The sequence below is a fragment of the Nematolebias whitei genome, chromosome 7 (genome assembly GCF_014905685.2).
Source record: "Nematolebias whitei isolate Nwh7 chromosome 7, NemWhi1, whole genome shotgun sequence".
Classification (NCBI taxonomy): Eukaryota; Metazoa; Chordata; class Actinopteri; order Cyprinodontiformes; family Rivulidae; genus Nematolebias; species Nematolebias whitei.
In genome coordinates, this window is record NC_056504.1 from 30,900,466 (window position 1) to 30,917,800 (window position 17,335).

Sequence of the window (17,335 nt, forward strand, 5' to 3'; positions counted from 1 at the left end):
ATCCTCATTCAAAGAAGAAATCAGGTTAATATGCATTTCTTGATTTTCTGTCTTCAATGAGCAAAGTTGTAAGTGTGTTAAAGTTCAAGCTTCGGTCAACTAGAAAGTTTACTGAAAAGAAATGTCATGTTTAACTTTTACAGCGAGATACAGGAGAGGTGGCTCCACGAAGACTGGTTTTCTCCAACAATCTTTCTGTCTGTTCTTAAACAATTTGAATCTTTTCCTTGACTTTTAATAACACCTTACATCACAAACCACACCTCTGCTTTGGTCCATCCACCAATCAAAAAGCTCTCAAATGAACCGGAAGTGACCCTTCATAAAAAGGTTGGCACTTCCTAGTTCAAAAAGAAGAGTTCCAGAAGAGTTCTGGTAGAGAGTTCAGCTCAGTCTTGAAGCTGCTGTAAGCTCAGTCTTGAAGATGGAGCAGCAGTTCAAGCAAGAGAGCAGAAGAGTTCAAGAGTTTTGGAATCCAGAATGCAGAGAGTTTGGGAGTTCATGAATGCAAACGCAGGCATTCATGGATGCTGCTAAACCAATCAAGCTGAACCAGAGACGATTTTGGGAATTATAACTTCTGTTTGGATAACCTCGCACGGCTCTCGAGGTATTTGGCTGTTCTCACTGAGACGCTGAACAGTGGTTGGAAGTGAGACTCCACGCCGGAACTGATCTATCTTCAGAAAAGGTAAAAGTCGACCTTCACCAAAAGTGTACTGTTTGGGACAAGCTGATTTCCGAAGGAGCGTGCACGTTCTGGTTAAAACAGACAAATTCCCTCACACATCTCTCTGTAAGATAAATCTCAATTTTCCATCTTTAAACTCTCCTTTCTGCTAGAAAATTAATCCAGATGTTTTCATTAATGTCTGTGGTGAAGCAACGGAAAATCATGGCCGTATGGTTTTCCTGGTTGTAAAGCTGATTAATTATGTTGTTGTTTTCATATTCTGCCAAATTAATGTAAATGTGTGATGTGTTAAACTTGATTCTGTTAATAAATGACCCACTCGCTTGGTGAGTCAAAGATAATTAACGTCTCACGTCCACATTTCTGTTAAATTAAAAGCACGACATCATCCAGTCCAGAAAAATGAAGAATCCGTTTTAATTGATGAATATATCTCAGCATCTGTTCATACTACATTTCTATAAACCCCCCTTTTTTAAATTGATCTTAAATAATATTCAAACTTTCTGAGATACTGAGTTTGAGGCTTTCATTAGTTGTCAGTTATAAGCATCAACATTAAAAGAAATAAATGTTTGAAATATATCAGTCTGTGTGTAAAGAATGAATATAATATACAAGTTTCACTTTATGAATGGAATTACTGAACTAAATCAAGTTTTTCATGATATTCTAATTTTATGACCAGCACCTGTATATATAAACTACAGTGTAGCGAGAAAACTCGTTAACATTAAATTCTCACAAATAAAACTTACCCGTATATGCAATGGATCAGCATAGTGTTTTTTGAGTTTATGAATCATCATCGTACTCTATAGTTTTTATACTTTAGTTGATTGGGCACATTTTTCTTTTCTTATTTCACCGCCTCATTAATCCGAGTGGCAGATTGATTGCGAGAGACTGAGCAGTGATTTGTTGACCGAGCAACTGAAAACATTCAGCTACAACTTTTCACCACGCTGAGTCACTTAACCCTGCACAGAGAAAGTAATCCATCACAGTTTTTGCATCGTAAATCACTCCTTGACTGTGTCCGCTGACATGTTGACCGAAAGTTCAAGAAGCTCACCTCTTTTAGTGTCTGTTTACACTCAGTGCCGACATTTGTCTGAGGTAACAGGTTCATAAATAAGGAACACAAATGTTTTGCTTTTAGTGGGGTTGGAGCTTTCTTTCCCAGTTCAGAAGCAGCGCTCCGGCCCTACCTGCAGGCCGGATCACAGCCCTTCAAGCGGCAGATGTTTGGAGGAGACACTTTGAGGAGAAAGGTGTTACAGAGCCTGAGCAGTCTAGCTGCTACATCATCGCTCATCTGCTTGGAGCTAAAACAGTGAGCTGCAGTTCACATTTCCTTTATATACTGTGATTTCTTTCTAGAGTTGCTTTCAAACTAAAAGTATTTCCTCCTGCTCTTTACCCAGATGGAAAGTCTCAAGCAGGAGAGGTTAAATGAGTTCCTCAGCAGAGAAGAGACTGAGCAGGTGTGGCAGCTCTGCACCAGACGACTTTCAAGGTAAATTTCCACATGCAGTAAATCACTGTGCACAGACCCATTTGATGGATGTTTTGAAGAATACTCCCACAATGATGCGCAGAATGCCGGTGCAATACATCATCGAGGAGTGGGACTTTAGAGACCTGACGCTGAAGATGAGGCCTCCTGTGTTCATACCGAGACCTGAAACAGAGGTTAGAAACAGGCTTCACGTCACAAACACAACATTTCCCTCAGTCATAAATTGTAGAAATCATGAAAACTGTTCTGTTTAATGATTGATTTGGTGCAGGAGATGGTCGAACTTGTGCTCACAGATCTGCGAAGGAAATCTGGACCTGGAGTCAGTTCAGAACCTCAGCAGACATGCGTAGAAGTGGGTTGTGGTTCTGGTGCCATTTCTCTCAGCCTGCTGAATAGTCTGCCTCAGGTGAGATAATTGTATGTTACTGCCAGTATCAAAGATTTACGAGTTACATGATACATCCAGTGATGATAAGTCCAGACTAATGACTCCTGGGTTTTACCTTTCCATTCTTTCTGGCACATTTTGCTTCCAGAGCACCACATTGACTTAAAGCATTTAAAGCACATCTAATAAAAAATATTCTTGATGGCCCCTTTTGGTCTTTTTTCCCTTCATTTCCAAATGATAAGTTTGTTGCATAGTTACCGTATTATGTTTGGTTGGAAACACAGCTTTACTTATTTGGCATATCAAACATATCATGAACTAATTAAATATTTAGATGTCAGCTTATCAAAGTCAAAGTTTATTTATTTGTCATTCGCACCTCATGTGGTACATGTGGTGGAATGAAATTGTGTACACATGGTCCCAGTTACATCCAACAATAAAATGTAAAAAGAAAAACAGCAATAACATCTAAGATATGAACTAAGAAAACATTATTAAAAATACACTAAGCACTAGTAGTACAAAAACAATACACTGAACAGCAGCACGAACATGAGTCTGTGAGCAGATGAGCACGATTTACACAGCAACATGAAACAGATCAGCAGCAACATGAAACTGATCAGCAGCAACATGATGTGATTTTTTTTCACAGTGATTATCCTGATCAGAGATTCATGAGTCTAACAGCCTCAGGGTAGAAGCTGTTCCTCAGTCTAGTGGTTCTACACTTAATGTTCCTCAACCTCCTGCCTGAGGGGAGCGGAGCAAAAAATGTGTGTGCTGGGTGAGTGGGGTCCTTCATGATGCTGGTGGCTCTCTTCCTGCATCTGGAGGTGCAGATTTCTGTGATGGTGGCGAGGCTTACTCCAACAGACTTCTGTGCAGCCTTCACCACTCTCTGCAAAGCTTTTCTTTCTGCAGCTGTGCAGCCTCCATGCCACACGTTGATGCTGGAGCACAGGATGCTCTCCACTGCACACCTGTAGAAGGAGGTGAGGACTGAGCTTCCCAGTCCAGCTGGTCTCAGCCGCCTGAGGAAGTAGAGTCTCTGATGAGCTTTCTTGATCAGGCTGGTGGTGTTGTTGCCCCTGCTGAGGTTGTCATTCAGGTGCTGGAGACCACTTCCACCGCAGAGCCTCCTATATTCGGGGGGGGGGGGGGGTCGGTAGGTGTGTTTGCTTTGTCTGAAGTCCACGACCCTCCTTCGTCGTCTTCACATTTATGTGAAGGTTATAGTTAGATATAGTATAGTATAGTACAGTATAGTATTATAGGTTATAGTTATGATACCATGAATAGTGGGCGATCATGTATGTGGATAAAGTTGTTGGTATCCCCCCCCCCCCCCCCCAAAAATAAATAAATAAATAAAATTACAACTTTTCTGATTTGTCAAAAAGCTCCAGTTTAGTCAAATTAGTCCCAGAATTCAAAAGTGGCTGATGGTGCGAGCAGAAAGTACCATACCTTGACATTTGCAGGTCAGGTTTTGAATGGGTTGCTTGGCTCTTTTTCTTCTGTCCACTCTATCAGTCTGATCAACCTGGGGTTGCATTTCTTCTTGCGTCCATGTTCTGGGAGAGTGGCTAGTTGAAAGTGCCCGTGTTGTAAATATAATCAAACAGTCTGAACCATGACTGTTGCACAAAAATAGTCTCTTTAAGGGAATCAATAAATCTGTTGGTACTACTTTAGCATATCTTTGTAAGATATACACCCAATCATTTCTCGTTTTGTTTATTACTTACTAAAGGCATGCAGATATACATTTGACAGTATCTATTAACTGAATCACTTTCACAAGAAATGAATACTTTTTTTCATTGAGCTACAAGGGTCTGTCATGTGTTTCTGTGCATGTTTGTTAGTAAAACATCTCTTGAACCAGAGGACACATTCTGTTCTAACTCCCTGAAAGTTATCACAGGGTGTACATCTACATCTGATTAACTTACCTGAAGCTAGCCGCCACAGATAATTAACCTTAGCAAACCAAAACAGCTGTAACTCAGGCTTTTTCACAGATAATAATCTAAAATTAGGTGTGGTGGTAGCTAAAAGCATCATCATCAGCACGTACTATAAGTACTAACAAGTCACACCAGGTCTTTGTTTAAAACGTTGGCATTAGCTGTTAGAGTCAAGCCTGTCTGTCTGTCTGTCATCAAAGTATCTCATGAACCACTCAACAAACTCACTGATGGTGATTGTCCAAGACCTACTTCTGTTCCTTCAACCATATTTGTCTATGCATGTATTGGCCCAAGCATTACGTTAATGTTTCTCGTATCCATTGACATTTCTAAGCATCTAACTAATGAACTGACAAAACAAATACTTATTTACAAGCTCTAGGGCTGCAACATCCATCCATTATCTTTACCCGCTTCTTCCTTTATGGGTCGCCGGGGTCACTGGTGCCCATATCCAGCAGTCACTGTGCGAGAGGCGAGGGACACCCTGGACAGGTCTCCAGTCCATCACCGGGACATATAGAGACAAACGAGACAAACAACCATTCACACTCTCATATTTTATTGCCATCGCAGAATCAGTGTGTTCAGTGTCAGCGTTGTTAAGGGCTGCCATGAATCATAGGCTGTTATAGTCCTAAGTATTCAGACAAGGAAAAGGAAGGATGACAGTTTTGGGGAAAGAAAAATGTAGGTTTATCTCAACTAATATGATTATCACAATATTTAACAATAATATCACAATTGCCTTTTTCCTAAAATTGCACAACCCTGCCAAAATCACTGATGTTCGTTCCCTCGGGAACATTTCTATTAGATTAGATTACGCCTAGCATGTATTGCATTTCAAAAAGAGATATAATGTTTTACATTGTCGGGTTTAATACATGTGTATTGTAAATGTGTACTGGAGGCTTCAAGAACTGGGAAAATTCAATCCACCAAGCAGACATCCATCAAAACTGACATGAAGATCACTCAGATGGGACACACCTTTAGGGGCAAAACTATTCTTGGCCAAATAATATGTCCACTGTCTTGGATTTTCAATTTGCAGATTTATTCAGTAGACTTTTACGAACAACCGTATCGAATGAAAAAACAGCGACTAAACTATTGCTGCTGATTGGTCCAAGCTTTTGTTTTTCGTCTGCAAACCTGAAAGTTTGACAACTTCCTGTTTCTTCCCGTGAGATCTGAACTATTTCACAAGAATAAACTGAAACCAACCAACAGCTTCTTTAACCTCCAAAACTTCTGAAACAAACTCCACATGGTGAGCAGTTCTTGGTGGTTTTCCAGCAAGGTTTTCTTTGCATTTTGATCATATTACAGCACTTTGACTAGAAGAATATGAGACTCATGAAGCAGCGTTGGAGAAGTGTCGTATTTTAATCCCACACATTCCACCTTTGCCAAAACCTGTCAGTTTAGTTGGGTGTGTTCAGCGGGGTTATGTAAGGAGCGCCCCTTGTTGCCTTTTCCTTCAAGCAAAGATTAGCAGACAACTTTTTCTGCAAGGCTGCACCTCATTTTCAAAGTGTTTTTAACACCAGCTAATGACACAATTATCAGAGGGGGTTTTTTAAACAGAGAAATGTGCACTTTGCACAGATTTTAAGCATAGTTTCAGCTCCAAGAATTTAACCAAGTTGCTTTTACTTGTGATTAAATCACTTTAGTCTAAACAAAACTTAAGATTTCTAGAAAGCATGCTTTATCTGATAGCATGTGAAAGTTTTAAACAAAGAACTTGTGTGTGATCTGTATATTTTGGGAATGCCTCTGAGCTACTACCACGCCACATGTAAAATTGAGTTAAAATCATTTTTGCATTCGCTAAGATAGACCATCTTGGATGAGTTTGATGCCAAAAGTTGTAGACATACCTTTTAAATATGATTTTCTGCGATTTTTATTACAATCCATTCAAGGGATCTTGAGATATTTTGCTAATAGACTGGCAAATTAACACACACAGGAAAACACATTATTGCCTGCCTGTCATGGCTGCTGGCATTAATAACTACAAAACTGGATTCCAAAAAAGTTGGGACACTAAACAAATTGTGAATAAAAACTGAATGCAATGATGTGGAGGTGCCAACATCTAATATTTTATTCAGAATAGAACACAAATCACAGATCAAAAGTTTAAACTGAGAGAATTTATCATTTTAAGGGAAAAATCTGTTGTTTCCAAATTTCATGGCGTCAACAAATCCCAAAAAAGTTGGGACAAGTCCATTTTTACCACTGTTTGGCATCCCCCCTTCTTCTTACAACACTCAACAGACGTCTGGGGACAGAGGAGACCAGTTTCTCAAGTTTAGAAATAGGAATGCTCTCCTATTCATGTCTAATACAGGCCTCTAACTGTTCAATCGTCTTGGGCCTTCTTTGTCGCACCTTCCTCTTTATGATGCGCCAAATGTTCTCTATAGGTGAAAGGTCTGGACTGCAGGCTGGCCATTTCAGTACCCGGATCCATCTCCTACGTAGCCATGATGTTGTGATTGCTGCAGAATGTGGTCTGGCATTCTTGTGTTGAAAAATGCAGGGTCTTCCCTGAAAGAGATGACGTCTAGATGGGAGCATATGTTGTTCTAGAACCTGAACATAGTTCTCTGCATTAATGGTTCCTTTCCAGACATGCAAGCTGCCCATGCCACAAGCGCTCGTGCAACCCCATACCATCAGTGATGCAGGCTTCTGAACGGAGCGTTGATAACAACTTGGGCTATCCTTGTCCTCTCTGGTCCGGATGACATGGCGTCCCAGTGTTCCATAAAGAACTTCAAATCGTGACTCATCTGACCACAGAACAGTCTTCCATTTTGCCACACTCCATTTTAAATGACCCTTGGCCCAGTGCAAATGTCTGAGCTTGTGGAGCTTGCTTAGAAATGGCTTCCTCCTTGCACTGTAGAGTTTCAGCTGGCAACGGCGGATGGCCCGATGGATTGTGTTCACTGACAATGCTTTCTGGAAGTATTCCTGAGCCCATTCTGTTATTTCCTTGACAGTGGCATTCCTGTTTGAGGTGCAGTGACGTTTAAGAGCCCGGAGATCACGAGCATCCAGTAGAGTTTTACTGCCTTGACCCTTACGCACAGCGATTGTTCCAGAATCTCTCAATCTTTTGATGATGTTATGCACAGTTGATGATGATAACTTAAAAGTCTTTGCTATTTTACACTGGGTAACACCATTCTGGTATTGCTGCACTATCTTTCTGCGCAACAATGGTGGAATTGGTGATCCTCTTACTATCTTGGCTTCAGAGAGACACTGACACTCTGAGAAGCTCTTTTTATACCCAATCATGTTGTCAATTGACCTAATTAGTGTTAATTGTTCTTCCAGCAGTTTGTTATATGCTCAATTTCCTTTTTCCAGCCACTTATTGCTACTTGTCCCAACTTTTTTGGGATTTGTTGACACTGTGAAATTTTGAGTCAACATATTTTTCCTTTAAAATGTTACATTTACTCAGATTAAACTTTTGATCTGTCATCTATGTTATATTACAAATAAAATATTGACATTTGCCACCTCCACATCATTGCATTCAGTTTTTATTCACAATTTGTTTAGTGTCCCAACTTTTTTGGAATCCGGTTTGTATAAATAGGAGATAGCTGGAAAAACAAACAAACAACAAAGCCAATAAAAATGGACGAACACAGTTTTTCTGATCCATGTGGTTCAGTAAAAGGTTATTGCCATGTTGCCATAAGTCAATGATTCTGATTGATTTCATCCAAACAAATAGAAACAGTGTCCGAAATGGTTAATGAGAAAAGAACAGGTTTAATTCCTTATGCTTTTTTTTAAATGTTTGTTGTTTTTTTTCTTGCCCAGCTCCAAGTCTTTGCCTTGGATCGAAGCCAGGATGCAGTTGATTTAACCAGAGAGAACGCGTTGAGGTAATTGTGTCACGACGTGTAGAAAACATGTTGTAACTGTTGGAAACTTGACTTGGTCTTTCTCTGTTTAGTCAATGGTTTTTTTTTTTTGTAAGCTTTGTTGGTTGACAAGAGTTTCCTCATCAGGTTGGGGCTTCAGGACAGATTACAGATTTATCACGTTGATGTGCTGAAAAGTATGTAGGAAAATCCACCCAACATCCAGTGTTTTTGACCAACAAACACCAACACACTGTTGATTAAAACAGGTTTTTGCTTTTTATTGTTGTGTTTTTTCCAGATGCAGAAACCGTGTTTAGCATCTGTGGGTCAGTTTCAGCTTTGGTCAGTAACCCACCATACCTGTTTTCAGAGGATATGGCGTCACTGGAGCCGGAAATTTATAGGTGACTAAAAACATCCTCTATCTAAACAACTTTTGTTTGTATTTTTGGCATTGTAAAGAACTGTTCAATAGATTTTTGCAATCATTTACTTTTATTATTACTGATTTAGGCATGGAGCTGTTCTCATACACTTGGAATATGTATGCATAAATACAAATCTTTAACCCAATTTTTACATAATCTACATAGTCATTTTACATAGTCAGGTCCTCTGGACGGATTCTTTTTTGTTGAAATATTTCGTCTTTTGTCCAAAAGACTTCGTCGGTTTGACGAGCTGCAACAAGCTCAGTCTTAAAAACAGCACCTTCTCTTAGTGGATCAGCCAGTCTGCTGGTAACATCCGTAACTAGTTGTTCACATTCTAAACAAGGGCCAGCAGACTAACGACTGACCGTTAGTGCCCTGATGGCCGCTTGCTATCCACAGAGGGCTGAGTGATACTAGAAATAATAATAATAATAGGGTGACATTTGGACACGGAGGCCTCCACCCCAGTGAATGATGGACGGGTTCTCTTCACAATCCGTCCGAAGATCCAAAGAACCTGTTCAGAGGACCTGGTTCTATCTTGTTAGATTTATTTTCCTGGATTATTGAGCATGCATCAGGACAATCTAAAGCAGAGTTTCTAAAATGTTTATTTAAATATTTCACAGGCCAATGTAAAGGAATATTTGGGGGGGGGGGGGGGTAAATGTGGTTTTGTGGAAGGGTTTAAACAATATCTTACCTGTTGTAGATGTCTCTTAGTCTCAGTTTGGAGAAGAACAGATGAAGTTCTGATGAAGTGATGTGAAAACGGCTAATTCAAGTAGAGTCAAGACCAAAGTGGCTTGCTGCCATGATTAAAAATAATATATTTTGGTGGTTATTTGCAAGAACAGCTAGCTATAGTATTTATTTATTTATTTACAGTAGTCCCTGGTTTATCGCGTAGGATCCATACCCTAAAGCCCCGTGATAAGTGAAAAACCGTGAAGTAAGAATAGTAGTGCAAGTAGTAAGTAGTAGTTTATTTTAGTGTGTATATATATATATATATATATATATATATATATATATATATATATATATATGTGTATATATATATATATATATATATATATATATATATATATATATATATGTATGTATGTATGTATGTATGTATGTATTTATGTATGTATATATATGTGTGGAGGCGTTTTAAATCCTAAATCTTGCAATATTCTAAACAATGTTCCTAAACTTGAAACGCTCTAAAAGAGCACAGAATGTCATGATTTCAGCTCTCTGCCTCTGGCTGCACTCTCGGCCACGCCCACTTCTCCACCACGCCCACTTCTCCACTCGAGATCAGCTGATCATCTGCAGGAGGAAGCTTCTCCTACAGCTGTGGGCTGCACACAGGTGCTAAATCATTTAAAATAATTGACTTTAAATTAAAAAATAATCCATGCCCATCGTGCGACTCATCCATAAATCAGCCATTGTGCGTCATGTCCAATCTTACTTTGAAACACTGCGATAAAGCGAGTCCGCAAAAATCAAACCACCAAGTAGTGAGGGACTACTGTATCTTTATTTAACCAGGCAAATTAAGATCACAGATCTCTGTTAGGCAGCCTAGCATGTTTTGGACTGTGAGAGGAAACCGGAGTACCCAGAGAAAACACTCACAAACTTGAGGAGATCTTTCAAACTCCACACAGACAGACCCCAGGTCCAAACTGGAGAATGAACCCAGAAGCTTCTTGCTGTGTGGCAACAGTGCCAACCACTAAGCCGTCGTGCTGCCCAAGTAGTATTTCCCGTGTAGCCCGGGGCACTTCCAGATTCAAGATTCTTTATTTGTCACATGTCTAGTTCTACAAGTACAGCACACAGGAAAATATGCTGAGTCATGCTTACATGGGCTGCGTAAAGAATGACAAATAATTAGACAATAATTTGAACAAGGGAAAACTATAAAAGTGAATCGAGACTGAAAAATATTTAAATTAAATTAAGTTGAACTTCTTCCAACATGGATATTTCTGCCAGAATAACCATGTAAAGTGAAACTGACAGCAGCCTAAAAGTTTATAAAGTAGTGCTTGCATGAGATGACATGAACGTTTTGAAACTGAGGTTGTTTTAAGACAATTCATGTTAGGCTTGGTCCCTCTTGAACTATCTGTTAGCTCATCAACTGGGTCAAAACGCAGCTGTTTTTCTCCAAACCGAGAGTGTTTCACTACAACAATAAAACTTGTGTTTATAACCTTTCCTTATAACTCCTCTTTAAAAGATCTGAACTATCTCTTTAAACTCACAGGACATCGTTTGCCATTATGGTTTATTGGCACATAAGTTTTAAAGATGTTTAGTTTATGTTTTGTAATCAGCCATAAGAATTGTATCTACGCTCAGGATTAAGAAAACATCTGGGAGCGTGAGAGAAAAGCAAACAAAAAGTGTTGTTTCGTTTCTCCGTTCGCCGTCCGTCAATGATTAAAAAGGCTCCGCTCTAAGGTAAAGTTCAGCTGGGTCGATTTGAGTTTTATTACAGATTCCCTGTCAAACGTCTACTTTCACTCAATGATTTCCTCAGATTAGTTACTGTTTGATAAGTTGGTCGGAAACGTGCCCGACAGCTTTAAAACCTGCGGAAAGGCTGTGCAAACAACCGGGAGGGCGTTGAATTTTCATCATTGTCATATTAAAAATATTTACACGCGCACTCGTTTGGCCTGATTTATAGGAATGTGCGGGGCTGCTTCGCTTCGAAGTCGGCTGAAAACACAGCCTGCCAGAGGAGATCGTACGGTTGCACTCGGAGGGGAAAAAAAAACCCCGGACTCAAGCTGTTTTTCATTCAGAGCATCACATCAGTGGAATTTTACACCACACTTTGTCATGCGCTGCTCGTCTTACTGTATTACTCACTCAAACACAATGTGAGGAAACGGCTTTCTGAGAATCAGCATTGTTGACATAATGAACGCCGTCTACGACACGGATTGTTGTTAGTTTGACTGCTCTTTGAATAGTTTGATCGTCTCGTGCTTATGCTTCTAAAACTCAGACACATCGGGAAAAAAAAACTTAAGATTAATACGATCCACGGATGGATCAACCAACTCTTTTGGAACCATAAATGAATATCCGTAAATCAAACACACAGTAAAATTTAATTACTGGTAGCTTGACCAGCCTCAGTTAAAAATGTTGTTTTTGTTGGAGTTGAATTTACCGTTTCACCTCGTCTGATAAATGTAGACTCTGTCTTGTGGTTTGTGCAAAAACAACCTGATATTATATTTTCATAGATTGAGAACAAAACAACTATGTGCAGTAGAAAATATATCAATAGATCAAACTCTGTTTTCTTATAATTAAAGTACAGTAGTCCCTCATTTATTGCGGGGGATCCGTACCCAGAAGCCCAACGACAAGTGAAAAACTGCGTGGTAGGACTAGTAGTACTTTATATATATATATACATATATATATATATATATGTATACACACTAGGGATGCATAATATTGGATTTTTGCCCAATAAAGGCGTTTTAAACACTTCCTACACTCTTCCAATGTTCTAAACAATGTTTCTAAACTCTAAACGCTCTAAAAGAGCGATTTCAGCTCTCGACCACGCCCACTTCTCCGCTGCAGGAGGAAGCGTCTCCTGCAGTGTGGGCTGCACAGAGGTGCAGCAGGTGCTAAATAATTTAAACTAATTTATTTTAAATAAAAATTCCACGCCGATCGTGCGGCTCATCCATCAATCAGCCAATTGTGTGTCATGTCCAATCTTATTTTCAAAAACCGTGATCGAGCGAGTCCCCGAACTACAAAGTAGCAAGGGACTAGTGTATTTGTTATTGTGCAAATATATGGGTTGTTTCTTGTTTAGTCTGTATGATAATGTTTTTGTCCATGCTGAATGGAAAGTATGTGATGAAATTAAATAGATTTGTTTTTTGGAGAGAAATGATGCTTCATAATAAGACTGCTGTATTAAGGAAAAATAAAAAAAGAACAATTGAACTTCTGTTGATAACATGAGTTGAAACTTTTTCTCTTCTCTCACTCCTGTCAGCTGTGGGCATCTTAAACCCATGATTGCCAAATATGTTATTAATTTCTTTTTTTGTCTGCACTTTAATGCAATTGTTTTCATTAATGATATGACATAAAATAATGATGCAATAGAATAAAGTTTGAATATATTATGCAGCTTTATTTAAAATAATTAATTTGTTTTTTAAAGTAATCTACCTTTAGAAATACAAAAAAGTGGGAATAATTTGTCTGAATGCATCATATACCTCTCAGATTGTTTTTTTAATTTAAATATAGCATCTTGTGACTTCATTACACTCACATACTGTTTTGCTTGCAGATACGAAGATCCTGCTGCTTTAGACGGAGGTGAAGATGGCCTAAATGTGATCAAACAGATTTTAACTCTAGCTCCACTCATCCTGTTAAATCAAGGGTAAGAAGTCACACTGTTTGTGTGTCCACACACACGCACACCTGGGATTAATCCCTAATGGCGGTGGCGACTTGTCCCGGGAGCAGCGAGCTCTTAAAAAAAACACAAGTATCGTGTTGCGTCTTTAACGAGTTAAGCTTTTCTGAGAGTCTTCTCGCGAATCCAGTTCCAGGCACATGCGCTCATCTCAAGGTCACTTCTGATAATCCTGTCCCTTCATTTTAATTAAATTTTAATCCCTTTTGTGTCATCCGTCCCCTTGATAAACAGTCGTGTTTACTTGGAGGTGGACCCTAGGCACCCCCCGCTCATTCGACGGTGGGTGGAGGCGAACGTGGAAGAGCTGCAGTACTTGGAAACGCGACACGACGTCAGCGGCAGGTCTGTGTGTGTAGAAAATCCAACATGGTGATTTTTTTTTTTTAAGCTTCTGCATCCTTCATATCTGTGTCACCTTTTTTGGTTTGTTTATTTAGACCACGATTCTGCATCCTGCAGAAAGAAGTCAAACGAGGATGTCAAACTGGATCGGGATTGAGAAACTGAGATCCTATTACACTGGCTTTAGCTCAGGTCGCCTCTGCTGCCCCCACCCCCACCGAGCCACCAAGCAGGCCCTAATAAGATCCCCCCCATAAACAAAACAAAACAAAAAAATCTACAACTGGCACAATGTCAAATACTCCTCATCTCACAGTTGCACTTTTCACCTGGTTACACATGTGATCACACCCCGTCTCATAATAAAAATGTGTGCACTACGGCACAAAAGCAGACTCAGACCTGAAGGTAATTACCAAAGCTTTTCTTAGAACGCTCCCTCTCAGAATCCGCCTCACTCCTCCCAGGAAGCATTCAGTAGTTCTGTGAATCGGCTGATGAATGGTCCTCCCCTCCGCTTGTCCACCCCGCTGACTCAGATGCAGGCCATATGCATTGTTGAGCAAAACGCTCGCGCACACTCGCAACGTGGCCTTTTCACTTCCCCACACAATCTGCTTTCCTCTCGAAAAATTAAAAAAAAGCTCAAAGGCCACAGAGTCTTTGTGTTTCAAAGGTGATTTGTGGTGAAAACATTTCGCAACAGGCGTCACGAGAGCAGCCGGCATGTGATCGTTCGTGGCGGTTTGCGAAGCAGAAAGCGGTCCGGACGGAATCAAAAAGACGTGCATACGTGATGGCAACTTCGTTTGTTCAAACTGTTTGTTTTAATAGAAATATTTACACATGTAAAAAGTACAAAATGCTCTGCTGAGAAAACAAATAAAATGACATAAAATATGTCTCAACGAAGTCAGTGTATTTCTTAGAAACAATACGTATATACAGAAGTTGTGATGTTTAAACTCCACGTTCTTCTTTTGAAGTAATTACCGTTACAGTACTGTGTTTCCACCCGGGCCTCAACACGTCAGTCTGAACTTGAAGTTTGTTTTCTGTCAGAAACATTTTCTTGTGACTGGCCTCCACAGGCACGAATGACCTGTTTGATAGTTTTTTTTTCTTCTTCCCTTAAATAAGCTGAGATTCAGCCAAACGAGGTCCGATCCACTGCCCCCCACCCCCTCTTCATACCTTGAAGGGATATTCCTTTAAATAACGCTGCATGGGTCGGGGGATTGGCAGCTCGTCTGGGCAGTCGGTGTGTCGGTTAATGACGAGGCGTGTGAGGTGCTGTAACGAGGGGAGGCTCCAGGATATGTACGCCGGACGCTTCAGTTTTAGCACCACGGGCATGTCCTGAACCGTGTGCTCCGACGGTTTCCACGAATCCTCCTCCTCCTTCACCTTCTGCTCCTCCGCTTTCCTCTCCGCGCCCATGTAGTGCTGCACCAAGCTGGGCACGTCGGGGAAAGACGAGAGGCTGGAACGGGCTGGGGAGCTGGCGTCCAGTAAAAAGCGGGTGTCACTGTACTGGATCCGTATGCTCGTGGGGCCACGTGCAGTCCTGACCGTCAGGGTGAGCATGTACATGGGGTGGCTGCTGTCCCGTACCAGAAAGGTCCCCTCTGATGCTCCTTGGAGGGCAGCGTGGGCCTGAGCTGCCGTTAGAGCTCCCCAGTACCATCCTGCACACACACACACCCCTAAATGTTAGTCTTTGGGTCTTTCACCAAACGATGGCTGCTTTTAAAAGTTTGACTCCACAGAAATGCAAAAGAGCATTGTTGAAATACAGAATTGCACTAAATAAACACACAGCAGCCTGAAGCAGACTCGAGTAGAAGCACGTCCAACAGATTGAGCCCATACCAGGAATTAACCAGTGAGGAGGGGGACATTCAGATAAAAACACTTTAAAGTCTCATTTCAGTACCTGAGTTTTCTAGATAGCACAGGTTCAGGCCAATTGCTGTCAGCTCCTTTACGGGGTCCCATACTTGAGATGTGCTTCGAAGGCAAGAGGCAGGGGGGATGGCTCCGTCCCTCATACCCCGGGGGCCTTCAGTGTTCAGAGTCCTGGGACTGGAAATGAGAGGAAAGCATAAATTAATCTATATTATAAACCAGTCCAAAACACAGCAAGCTTTAATCACATTATTAGATTTAAACAACCCCCCACCCATGACGACAATCACTGTTTCTTGTTTGTGTTGTGATCTTATTTATTGATAAGGCGCTCCAAAACAATCCAAGTACTCTGTTTGTATTGATCGTTCACTAGAAGTCATTTTACTTCAGTTTTGCTCTGGGCCTTTTATCTTTATAATTTAGACTTTATTTCAGGGCAGAAGCCAAATTATGCACGGAAATGAGTTGTTATTATAACGTCATCGATGGGGTGGATTTGTCTTCTGATAAGCCCCAAACTGACATGAAATTCAAGGAGACAAAGAGAAGTCTACTCACCCGCGTTCACAAAGAATCATACTAATAAATCCTCTTGAAGGGGAAAAAATCCTGTTAGATCTGCTCCTCAGATAATAACCAAACCATACGAGAAGCTCGGAAACAGCAGCTTTTATGTTATGTTTAAATAAAAAGAGCTTGTAGGGTTGGTTTTACATGAGAAGGCGCCACAAAGACACGAAGAGCCGGGAAAATATCCTGTCGTGTGTCGCTGATCTGGTTAAAAAAAAAAATAGCGACTCTGGATGTAAAAGGTAAATAAAAATATAAAAATAATACTAATAAGCTGTGAAACGTTGAGGTTTCCACAGCAGCGTCGGAGTGTGTTGTCGCCAGGATGGGATCCAGACGTGTGAAGGACGGAGGCTAAAGGCTTGGCTTTTAAAATTTACCGTTTCCTAGAAGTCGCTTCTCGGAACTGCGCCGGCTCTGCCTCTGACGTCACAGCCGCCGCGCCTGCCGCTCCTGCCGCTTTCCCTGAATCACGTCCGTCTTTACCTGGACGGACGCGCGGCTTGTGCTTCAGTAGGCTTCGCTGAAAAGCGACGCGTGCGCTTTCTCTCTCTCTCTTTCTCTCTCTCTCTCTCTCCCAGGAATCGTCAGCGCGTGCGCGGCAGCTTCTGCCTACTGGCTTTCCAGGAATTATTGCGGGGCTTGACTCCGCCCCGCCGGGCGGCCCTGACAGAGCCCTCATTCTGGGAAACTCGCCGCCTCGGCATTAAAGATAATAGGAATGCACACAGGCTATTTCCAGTAATATAGATTTCCCTCGATCCTGTTTGGAAAAATACGGCTGCAGCTTTTCGTGGAGGTTCAGAGCTTTTATCCTAAAGTTGTTTTTGTGACATAGGCTAAACTACAGAGCTGTTCTGTTTTAATTTCACCTTCTCTATCTAGGAAAGTGTAGCTTTAGACTACTTAAAGTGGCACTTGTCTCTCACATTTGCTTAAAGGTCTTGGATTTCTGCGCCCTCCACAGTAGGTACCCACCACATTTACTGGACCAAACTAACGTGCTGGCTTCCCTGGATTGTTAGAAGTCTGAGGGGCGTTCAGGGCCAAGCTTTTCAAAACCTTTCTCCCCGCTCTATAATTTGAACCATCTCTTTTTTT

At 40.9% G+C, this 17,335-nt stretch overlaps 2 protein-coding genes across 2 annotated transcripts in view; one reads left to right on the plus strand and one right to left on the minus strand.

Moving 5' to 3' along the window:
* hemk1 (HemK methyltransferase family member 1) overlaps positions 1 to 13,972 on the plus strand; it is a 17,961-nt gene extending 3,989 nt beyond the window's left edge. Inside the window, exons 2-11 of the mRNA XM_037678734.1 lie at positions 1,857 to 2,030; positions 2,122 to 2,213; positions 2,296 to 2,389; positions 2,488 to 2,625; positions 8,454 to 8,518; positions 8,645 to 8,694; positions 8,799 to 8,904; positions 13,277 to 13,372; positions 13,643 to 13,753; positions 13,849 to 13,972. Coding sequence (XP_037534662.1) covers positions 1,857 to 2,030; positions 2,122 to 2,213; positions 2,296 to 2,389; positions 2,488 to 2,625; positions 8,454 to 8,518; positions 8,645 to 8,694; positions 8,799 to 8,904; positions 13,277 to 13,372; positions 13,643 to 13,753; positions 13,849 to 13,918 — 996 coding nt within the window. The 3' untranslated portion in view covers positions 13,919 to 13,972. The remainder of the gene's footprint in view (positions 1 to 1,856; positions 2,031 to 2,121; positions 2,214 to 2,295; positions 2,390 to 2,487; positions 2,626 to 8,453; positions 8,519 to 8,644; positions 8,695 to 8,798; positions 8,905 to 13,276; positions 13,373 to 13,642; positions 13,754 to 13,848) is intronic.
* Positions 13,973 to 14,643: 671 nt separating this feature from the next.
* cish (cytokine inducible SH2-containing protein) lies at positions 14,644 to 16,571 on the minus strand. The gene is made up of 3 exons (XM_037678733.1): positions 16,223 to 16,571; positions 15,690 to 15,838; positions 14,644 to 15,441 (listed from the first exon to the last, which is right to left on the minus strand). The coding sequence occupies exons 1-3, from the start codon at positions 16,240 to 16,242 to the stop codon at positions 14,942 to 14,944; spliced, it is 669 nt and encodes a 222-aa protein (XP_037534661.1). The 5' UTR covers positions 16,243 to 16,571; the 3' UTR covers positions 14,644 to 14,941.
* Between the last annotated feature and the right edge of the window lie 764 nt (positions 16,572 to 17,335).

What these genes read in the sequence shown, in the direction of transcription:
- cish (XM_037678733.1), bottom strand. Translation starts at nt 16,242, where the DNA reads ATGATTCTTTGTGAACGCGG. An exon ending in ATGATTCTTTGTGAACGCGG is followed by an intron (nt 15,839 to 16,222) that starts GTGAGTAGACTT and finishes TCTCATTTCCAG; the next exon opens with TCCCAGGACTCTGAACACTG. An exon ending in GTGCTATCTAGAAAACTCAG is followed by an intron (nt 15,442 to 15,689) that starts GTACTGAAATGA and finishes GTGTGTGTGCAG; the next exon opens with GATGGTACTGGGGAGCTCTA.